This window comes from Osmerus eperlanus, chromosome 2, assembly GCF_963692335.1.
Source record: "Osmerus eperlanus chromosome 2, fOsmEpe2.1, whole genome shotgun sequence".
NCBI classification, from domain to species: domain Eukaryota; kingdom Metazoa; phylum Chordata; class Actinopteri; order Osmeriformes; family Osmeridae; genus Osmerus; species Osmerus eperlanus.
Window position 1 is genome coordinate 5,374,523 of NC_085019.1, and position 10,865 is coordinate 5,385,387.

Sequence of the window (10,865 nt, forward strand, 5' to 3'; positions counted from 1 at the left end):
TACATTCATTTCAGTGTCCTTCGAATTAACTGTGCGTAGACCTACTTATCTGCGTCCAGTGAGCACTTCCTAAAAAAGCCTGTCAGTTTATTTGAATCAATTGTTAAAGTTTGTATGGGTCTATCAACCTGACGCACACTTTATTAAAAATATTTGATGAAGATGTGAGAAGCTTGTACCATAACACAAAGACTTGTGTTTTTTATTACAGCAGGCTATGAACAATCCTGCAAGCCCTGTTCGCAAGGTGGAGCGTGTTTTTTTATTTCAAACTGCTGGCTGGTGATACCGCGCGCTCGGCTGTTAGAAGAGGTTGTGTTGAGGTCTTAGAGAAAGCGAGCAATCAAGAGAAATGTCGACAGACTGGTCAGCGAGCGAGCCTTATCTTTTCTGAAACAGAACAGGAAAAGGTGGAGAACAAACATCGGCAGTGTTCTACAAATCTACAACTTCCCATTTCTCAAATCAGAAAGAGACGAAGAGTGTGTGTGTGAGAGAGACCGACAGAGAGAGAGCAAGAGCGAGAGCAAGAGAGACAGAGCGAGAGAGAGAGAGAGAGAGAGAGAGAGAGAGAGAGAGAGAGAGAGAGAGAGAGAGAGAGAGAGAGAGGAGAACGCAGGAAGACGCATGACAATTCACACAAGTTGTTTTGCAGAGACTTCAGAAGTGACAAAACCATGTCATCGACTCGCAGGTGAAAACCAAAGAAAAAACGATTTAGTCTGGCGATGCGTAACTTTTAAAGTATATTCCTTTGTTATCAGTATTTAGAGAATCGATCTCAAGAGTATTTGCGTCGATTTCGAAGGTAATTCTGAAACTTGCTAGTAGATAGATAGAATGTCCCGTAAAAAGGCGGGTAAAGGCAAAAACGCCGGCAGCAGTCCAACTACAGGTAGCCCGACGGGCAAGCCTGACGGGACAGCTGGAAAAACTAACCCTGGCGGTGTGGTTCAAGCGAACGGCGTGGTCCATCCTAGCCGGCCGTCACTGAGCAACAGCAGCGAGTTTTACGACATCGCCTTTAAGGTAAGTGTAGACTGCAACACGCTGTTGTACCCGCGTCTTTGTAAACAATATAAAATATAATTGCATTTCATAACTTATTAGGCTTCTCACACCACCGTCACAATACAAACAATAATAATATTTGCACGTGTGTACTGTGTATGATAAAGCAAGCTTACCACTGAATAAATATGTGAATTGCAGTGTTTGTTATTGTCTTTGATTATCACTTACGTCAGTGACCTTTTATGTTATCTGTGCTCCCTGTGTGTTTGATATTATTCTGAAATCGCAATACTTATCATACTGCTCTAAACCCCCTGCCTCTCGGCAGCTGTGTCAATATACACAATCGATATCACCCTACCTACGCTCTGAGACCTACGATTCACATTGCTCACATGGATTAGAATATAAAGACCACACATGAACCTAGCCTTATAGCCTTATATATATATAGCCAATAGAGATTGAATCCCCTTTAAATGTCTTGACACCAAGGCTGCTGTGTAGAATTAGTGGATAAGCAACAGGTTGTGAGATCCATCCTTACTTCAAAAGGCTCTCTCTCTTGTTCTCTGTCTCTCTGTATCTCTCTCTCTGTATCTCTCTCTCTGTATCTCTCTCTCTGTATCTCTCTCTCTGTATCTCTCTCTCTCTCTCTCTCTCTCTCTCTCTCTCTCTCTCTCTCTCTCTCTCTCTCTCTCTCTCTCTCTCACAAACACAAATACACTATGTCACTTACTTCTTCCTTCACTGTCTCTTTCCACAACTTATCTCTCTTGCCCCCTCTATCGTGTATTGAGCTATGCTGCCAAACCACACTGCAACTGCCTCACATTGGATGGAGCTACACCCCCTCTCCTTGCCCCCCCCCCCCCCCCCCCCTGTGGGAGAGGGTGTGCCTGCAGTCTTTGAAGTAGCTGTTTGAAGTGACTCCATGTTTGTTTTTTGTTTTTCTCCGTTTCTCATTTCTGAGTATTGGAATTAATCTTCATCCCCCTGAGCGCCATTTCTCTTCTTTAACCTAATTTATCTTTTACAGTAAGCAAGACTCTCTCCTCCCCCCTCTTCCTTCTCCTCTCCTCTATCCTCTCTTCCTTCTCCTCTCCTCTATCCTCTCTTCCCCTCTCCTCTCGTCCTCTCCCCTCCCCATAGGCGGTTATGCATGAGAATGTGTGACATAAATAGAGTTGCGGATGTTAGCATAATGGTTCGTTAATGACTGACAGGTGTGCCTGCCCTCGGGAGAAACTCCCTGTCTAAGGCTAATGGCAGGTTTCTGCCAGTAGTTATTTAACATCTCAAAATATGTAGTATAGACAAGACTGCTAAGGTTTACGTCAAAAGGGCATGCCGCCGTCAAAAGGACGCCAAAATGGAAATAGTTCAGTTGTAGAGCATTTACCTACAGGTAAAGAGGTTGCAGGTTCAAATGCCCCTGTACGTGGCTCTGGATAAAAGCATCTGCTAAATGAATAGATGACATCATCCAACCTCTAAGGCAGAGTTTTTGTTCATGGTCAGATTGTGGATGCCTGTCCTGGCGAGAGCTAACCGTACTGGATCTCCGTGGGCAGCTGAGAGCCCATGCAGTCTCCCCAGATGAGAAAGAAACCACCGAATCTCCTCGTCGGTTTAGCGGCCCCAGGAGAGACATGGAGAGCACTTGATTTGTGGACCCGTGTGTCATGAGGGGGGGGCGGGGTGGGGGGTGTTCTCCAGCGTTTGGTGAGCTGGATCTTTATTACGGCTGAGCTGTACAGAGGCAGCAGCTGTATTTCTCATCCCTAGACGAGCGCAGGGCTCCGTCGTGATTAACGCCACCACGGCTGGAGTCTGCTCGACTCACTCTGGCCATGGAGGCAGGAGGGGGGGTGGGGGGGGGGGAGAGGCTGAAGAGGAGAGGACTAGAGAGGAGGGTTGAGGAGAGGAGGAGACAGGGGGAGAAGAGCGGAGAGGACTGTTGAGGGGAGGAGAACACAGGAGGAGAGGAGGAGAGGAGAGGAAAGGAGAAAAGCGAGGGGAGGAGAGGAAAGTAGTTGGGGAGGGGAGGGGGTAGGAGGAGGAGGAGAAAAGTGGAAAAGAAGACAATCGAGAGAGGACGTAAGAGTCTAGGGACTCTAGGCACGAGCAGATATGAGATGTCAACTGAATATGATGAGACAAGGGTGGCATAGAGATGCCCTCTGCTGCAATATCTCTGATAACCCCACCCCCCACTCCCCTCAGGGAGGTTCCTCAGCGCCCCCACTCCCCTAAACCCTGACATTCCCCCCAGCCCCATACTCTACACTCCTTCCTTTAACCTGATAAGACTAATCACATCAGATCCATAACTTCATCATAACCTGGAGAAAAAGAGGACAGCTGCCAGCTCCACCGTGGTCTGCCTTACAGACACACACACACACACCTCCCACACACAAACACACACACCGACATGTCCACACACAGACACACACACACACCAACACACACAATGTGTCTAATTCTGGACTGAATGAAGGACAATAACTGATATTTAGCTGCCCAGTCACGGTTATCTCCACTGGCCAGAAACCAAGACATCGGGTTTGTAATTGCATTAGGATGACCTGATCTAATGAGTGTACATTTATCTTATATTCAAAGTAAACAAAGACACACAACCAGATGGCAAATATAGCCTAGTCAGAGTAGCTTCTTTGTATTTTTGCTTTCTGAAAGGCACGTTACTTTATGCTTATGTCTTTGTTTCCTGAGTAAGGGGTTGTAAGGATTCTTGGTGGTCTGAGTCTGCAGGTGACAGTGTCAAAGCCAAAGTTTTACACTTTAGTTGGATTTATTTTTTTGAACATTTGGAAAAGGAGAAGAAAAGTATTTTTCTGTCCTTCTCAGTTCTCATTTTGCCGACACATTTTGGAAACACCGCATTGCAGGCATTTTTTTTTACTGTATTGAGTCTTTCTTTCACCTGTGTGTTGATATGCTGCAGTGTGCTAGGCGTTGCGCCTCATGGCTGAGTTTGTCCCTCTTTGCCTGCCTTCCAGGTGATGCTGGTGGGAGACTCTGGGGTGGGAAAGACCTGTCTGTTGGTGCGCTTCAAAGATGGAGCCTTCCTGGCAGGAAGCTTCATATCCACTGTGGGCATCGACTTCCGGGTGAGTACATACCCACTAGGGGAGGAGTCACACATACACACACACACATACATGCATCTACTGATTATTGTCTGCATTAAACATTCAACACAAGCGTCTATGTAAAAACACAAACACGTTTTCACAAATGGGGCCATTTCTGGCATAAAGTTTTAATCGACTTTTCATGGAACGGTCTTCAGCCCCCTGCCAAGGAGCATTTCCTGTGTGGTAGGTCTCAGTGGATATGATATTGATTCTCAAATTAGTTTGACATGCTTTCAATCCAGAAGATTCTTTAGCTGGAGGGGGCCTCATCTGTGCCAGTTTCAAGTCCCCATGGGAGAATGGAATCATGTCGAGGAATGAGAGAGAGAGAGGGACAGTGAGTTTGTAAGTGCGTGCTCCACTCAAAACTTCAACATTCTTCTGCTAGTACAATGCTTTTACTCAGACCTCACACCACTATGATTAAGTCCAGTCCTTGGACTTCAGGTCTCTCCTTCATTCAATAGCCAGGGTTTTCTGCACTGCTTTCCCAGTATGGCAGCAAGCAACCTGAAGTCTGAATAACATAAAGCTCCCCGCCAAGCCTTCTGGTTCTTCTTAGACACACTGTCGTCTTTGTTTTACTGGGGTATTATTTCAATGTGTATCGCGCTACGCTGGAGAACATGACATGATTCGTTTACAGCCGTTTCTGCTCAGCATGGCTTGTCCTCACTGCTCAGACACACTTCTTCTGTTGTTCTGTGTCTTTGGTTCTACTTCTGCGGTTCCATAGCTGCTGTTCTTGTTCTGCTCCTCTGTTTCTGCTGGGCTCGAAGGAGAACGTGTGGCCTTTACACAGACGGGAAACAGCCACATCGACGATGTGTCCATCACATTTCGATCTCATTCTATCATGTGTACTGACATACCAGACACAGTCAACAATTCCACTGCGATAGAGGAAGATGGCGAAAGAGAGGAGAAGATGAGGGCTGGAGAGAAGAGGCGAGTTGGAGGAAGAGAGAGGAAAATAGATGGAGGGAGTGAAGCCGATTAGAGACGAGATAGGAGAGGGCGAGGAGGAAAGAGGTGGGAGAGGAAGGGGAGAAAAAGAGAACTCATGAGAGGAAGAGGAGGTAAAAGGAGAAGAGAGAAGGAAATGAGGGAAACCAAAAGAGGAGGGAGGAAAATAGGGGAAGGAAATTGAGAGAGAGATGTGGGGAGAGAGATTCAGGGAACAGGGATATTTTTAGTCTAGACAATACTGGGCATATTAGGTGGTGGAAAGAAAGACAATTTGCCTAGAATGGGGTTTGATGAGATTTCCACATCAAAGCAGCAGAAAAAGACTAGTTTTTTCACCTCATGTTGTTTATTTGGGCTTTCAGCTTGTTTAAGTTGCAGCTTGTTCTCAGTATTAGATCTACTGTTTCACTATAATAGGATCAAATACAACAACCGTAACAAGATCCTCTCATTTTTGTAGACGATTTGACATGTTGAATTTCAGAAAATATCAACGATATAACTGAACGATGTTTATAGGCCTAAATTCATCAAAGCTTGTCTCTGCTGCTGTATGTTAACACAGCTTTAGTCTCACAGAAATGTACGATGATGAGTCAGTGAGAAGCAGAATGAAGGACCTTCGAATTGGCTCTCGACTCTCTGAAGGAAGCATAGAACCAAACTGCTGCACTGAAATAAGAGCATGACAAGAGACCATGATAGTCTCCATAGAGGAATGAAACAGTGCAACCTTGGACTGTGAATATCAGTACTGTTGTTCAAGTGCACAGTTCACTTCTGCTGTTTTAAGTTGAATTTCAAAGTCTTTTTTATTTTCCATACTGGAATATAGGAGGCTTAAATAGTTCCTTTGGGACCTTTGTGTGTTAAAACAGTCAACTGATATACACATCACCTCAAGGAGTGACGACTGAGGTAAAAATATACACTGGAGGCCTTTGATTGGTTGTCTGTTTACACTTAGACTGAGGTCAGGAGATGCCTCTGTCACCTGATTGCATCGGCCTCTGAAATGTCTGGATTATGATGAAGCTGCCTCAAACTGTTCTCAGCTTCCACTCCAGCCTCCATCAGCGGCATAAACAGCCTCTGAATGGGTGCTGGTGGGCGTTAATGACTACTGTTGCCCAGCCGCATGCTAGCGAAATGTTTTCAGTTAGCTGACCACCGCTGCTGAAATGGACTTCAGATGGCTTCTTTATCTCGCAGCTCAGCACGTGGGGTTTGCACTGATAGCATTGTGTGTTGAATTGTGTCTAGGGGAGAGATATGTGATCCGTACTACTGCACACACACACACACACACAGACACCCCACATGCATGCGTGTACACGCACAGTTCACGTACTGTTGATTACGTGCTTGGAGAGATTTACAGAGAGACTGACTTTCTTATTCTCCATCCATTTATACGTATTATTTTAACTCTCTTCTCCTTAGGGTGTTGATGAATTCCCTCCATACCTCATTCTGTCTCTTCTGCCCCTCTTTACCATGTGTAATTTAGCAGGCATTCAACAGTACTCCTTCCAGGGGACCCTGAGTTAGGTTCATTCCCACATTCATGCTCTGTCTCTGGGATAAGAGAACCCTGGTTGGGTCCCTTCTCGCGTTGGATCCAGGCTGGCTCTGGGTCATTTCTTTTAAGACTTTACAATGAATCTGTTGAAACTGTAAAACACAGGTGGATAGACAGTGGAGAGAGAAGGGGGGGAGTGAGGAGGGAGAAGGGAAGGATGAGAAGGGAGGGAGAGTGGAGGGAGGAGAATGGGGAGGGAGGAAAATGGAGGCTCACATACTCCATTGTCTCACCCCTGATTGTACAGTAGTGCCCCAAATATAGTCTTGATCTGCATAGCTTCAATGGTTGTCTAGGTGACCGCGTACAGTAGGACAGCTTCTTTTCCCAGTTCCTATTGTGTTTCGTTGTGTCCAGACAACACCATGAATAGTTTCAAAAAATAGGTTTAAATAGACACATTAACACTTTGTGTTAATGGTTGTCGATAGAGTCCCTATTCATATTTTCTTTTTTTGTGATTATGTAAACACGCCAGTGCTTCCATTCCATTCTGTTCAATTTTGGCACAGTTATGTAAGCCTGCAATGGCCCTCTCAGCATACATTTACCACATCAATCAGAGTGTTGTCTGCGTTGAATTCAATGGCTTACATAATCCGCATGAACTATATAATTAATAGAAACACTAGGCGGAAAAAGTGTTATTAGAAGTGGCTGCCTGCCACGTTTTCAATGGGGCACCGAAAGCAACAGCACTCTGTTGACTGGCGTTCACTGGAGGCTTAATGATTCTCTATTATGAAGCTGTCATCAAGCGTGGCGGAGCGGCAGTTTGAAAAAAAAAAAAAAAACACTTTTGAAAATGTGAGGCAACTGTTCGTCACGTCGTTTTCAACTCTGGTTGCTCGGGCAACATACTCTCTTTGTATCTCTAATCTCCTTCACCTGAACATCACCGCTACTTTCAATGTCACGTCGATGAAATGTCAGAGACGTTTATTTCTGAGTAGTGCTTCGTCCATTCTCTCTCCAGTTTTGCCTTCTTTTTGAGTTTTCAATAGATGCGTGATGTACCTCAACAGGATGTGAATTGCTTGCCATCCTTTTAGGCTTGCATAGAAAACTTCTGTATTGTCCTCCCACAGCCTTGGAGAACATTAACTGTCCAAGATCGGGTTACTGGCAAACAGGGCAATAAGGAAAATCCAAAGACTTGGTCGAGGTACAGCCATGAGTTCTTTACCAGGCAAACAGGTTTTAAAAGGGGTAATACAAAAGCAGACAGTACCCAGTCGATACACTCTAACACAGGGTTTTGGCTTCAAGCTTGTTCAACCAAGCGTGTTGGATCACAGCTCTCCAAGCCTGATCTAGACAGTAGGTCTCCAAGACCAGTGTTAGAGAGCTCTGTGATAGATGTGTATGTAGGGATAGGTCCTGGGTTTACGCTGTTACACTGCATGACGCCTGGCCTCATGATCTACTGTAGGAGACTGAGAAGCTGTGTGTCAAAACCTGCTCTCTGCGCTATCCTCCGAGGGGTTTTTAATCTCATGTAACATTTCAACAAAGTAGGAGACCTTTCCTGACTTATTTCTTGATTTTGTCTGTATTTTTAACATTTAACATTTACATTAAAAAAAAAATTGTTAGCATGCAACATCTTCCTATTGATACTGAACTGGGAATGAATGATAATGACAACACTTTGTGGAGACATTTGATGGTTTTATGGACTGCAGCATACTTGTGTGTGGGGGTGTGGGTGGGTATGTGGGTGGGTATGTGGGAGGGTGTTTTCATGTGTGGGTGTGTGAGAGGGAGAAAGCGAAAGAGAGAGAGACACACACAGAGAGAGAAAGATAGAACAGGAGAGAATGGTCATTATGTATTCATTTCAGTTCTTGCTACCAGCTGGACAACTTTCTTCAAAGATCACCACCTCTGCCTTTTCTGATTGACGCCCAGGGGTGTCAATCAGTAACTTTATGGCACAGACTTGTGCTTCTTGTTAGCCCATCAACACACCGAACCACTGTCTAGAACAATATACATTTTTACCGTCTCAAACATGACCTCACTCACAGACCAATCATTTCATGGACTACACAGATTTGTTGTGCGTTCATAATCCAACATTGCCACTCAATTCTCCAGTCTGCCTTTTCTATTTCTGCTATCAATGTTTCTTTCCATGGCTTGTAATAATGTGTGATAAGAGGTCCTCTGGCAGCATTGCCTGCTCTCCAGAGACCATGATGAGGGCAAAAGTAGAAATATGGCACCAACAACAAATTTCATTTAGCAAATTGAGGGTGGATACATAGCAAGCAAGCCTCTGGGAAAATTGGAACCACTAAATGCTTTAGCGTTAGCATTTAGCTCTGGACAACATTACGCTTCGGTTTAAAACCTCGAGGAGTGGAGCTGACTGTCCCCATGACAACCATTATAGTTCAGGGAAATAGCCGTTTGGAGAGTCAACTGGCAGTAGGCACTTTCTCACAAAACAATTTGTGAAATAGAGAGGAAGGAGAGAGACAGCGAGAGAAAGACAGAGACAGAGAGAGAAAGAGAGCAGAGTTGAGGTCAAGGCATGTGGAGGTTTGTAGGCACACAAGAGAGGGGAAGAGGAAAACATGGCACGAAAGGAGGCAAGGGGGAGGAGCTGGATGCTGTGATGAAGCATCTTTTCCCCCTCCTCCTTCAAAGACAGTTAGCAGCCCCCTCCATCTCACCTTCTTCTCACTTGATGCTAATTTCCGACGTGCTCGGAATGCCAGCGAAACAACCCATCTTCCTCTCCCCCGTAGTCTACCTACCCTCCCCACCTTGGAGGAAACTCAGTCTGCCAGTCCGTCCGCTGCATGTCTATGAGGGAGAGGAGCCCTCCCCTCCCTCCCTCCCTCCCTCTCCCTCCCTCCCTCCCTCCCTCCCTCCCTCCCTCCCTCCCTCTCTCTCCCTCCCTCCCTCCCTCCCTCCCTCCCTCCCTCCCTCCCTCCCTCTCTCTCTCTCTCTCTCTCTCTCTCTCTCTCTCTTTCTCTCCCTCCCTCCCTCCCTCCCTGCCTCCCACACAGAGCAGCCAACCGTGTGAGGCCGTTGGTGGGACCCCCGCCCACCGTCCCCACCCCCCAAGCCCCGCCCTCTCCCGGGCCAGGCAGCCTGCCAGAGATCACTCTGCCCCCGGGGGCCTGGATCTACACTTGAAACACCCTGCTTGATCAGGGAGGCAGCCGGTAACAGCACGTCAGGTCACTGGGATTGAAGGGGTGATCGGAATGTTCCGGAGCTGGTAGATTGGAGGACCTCAGGGGAGACACACACACTGAGAGGGGTTTTGCACTCAGCCTGCCTGTGGTACACTGCTGGCTGCTTCTCAGACACACAGACACGTGCACTCTCACACCTCCCAGTGTCTTTTGCAGTGATGTCCAGTTCCTGTTTCCTGTTGTTCAGGTTCTCATGGGTGGGTCACAAGGCTCACCTCTGTCCCTCTTCATGCTTTTTTTTCTGCCTATACGATGAATAAAACAACACTTACTGGACTGTGTGTATGTGCGTGTCTGTGTTTGCAGCTCATACTCTGTGATCCTTAACAGCTCTCTTACACACAGATAGAATCCCGATAAGAATGTGCTGCCAGTCTAGTGGTTGTTCTTCATCCCCAGGCACCAGCCTGTGTGTGTGTGTGTGTGTGTGTGTGTGTGGCTGACTGACTGACAGGAGCTGAGGTATCCAGGCTCATTATTGCAGCCTGCGATCATGGAGCCTCCCATCAGGGGCCTACTGGTGCCAGAGCCTGGAGCTAGGGTTGATGAGAACAGGGCCTGAGAGGGCCTGTTCCCCAGCTAGGAGGGAGAGCACTCCCCTCTCTCCACTGGCTGGTTATGTCCCTGGCCAGGCCTGTCACTGCCCTCTTATCGGTTTGACTCACCAGCTATTTTCCGGTATTATGAGAAAGGAAGGCATTATCTATGTGCTTGTTGAATGTGGGTATTGCTGTGTGTGTATGTGTGTTAAGGGCCACATATGTGTGGGTGTGGGCATTACTTTGCCCCTACAGTGTATTCAATAAATACCTTCAAATCCCCCACACTCTGCCTCGAGTAACCTTCCTCCTCTTTCACCTGGTCCTTTAGTTCTCCTTTCTTCCTCTCCCTGTTCGCTCACTCCTTCCATTCCCCAGCAGCCTC

General features: G+C 46.6%; 1 protein-coding gene across 1 annotated transcript in view; it reads left to right on the forward strand.

Moving 5' to 3' along the window:
- The first annotated feature begins 594 nt into the window (after positions 1-594).
- The window catches only part of LOC134008508 (ras-related protein Rab-26-like), a 45,419-nt gene continuing 35,148 nt past the window's right edge, over positions 595-10,865 (forward strand). Inside the window, exons 1-2 of the mRNA XM_062447925.1 lie at positions 595-1,029; positions 4,041-4,151. Coding sequence (XP_062303909.1) covers positions 841-1,029; positions 4,041-4,151 — 300 coding nt within the window. The 5' untranslated portion in view covers positions 595-840. The remainder of the gene's footprint in view (positions 1,030-4,040; positions 4,152-10,865) is intronic.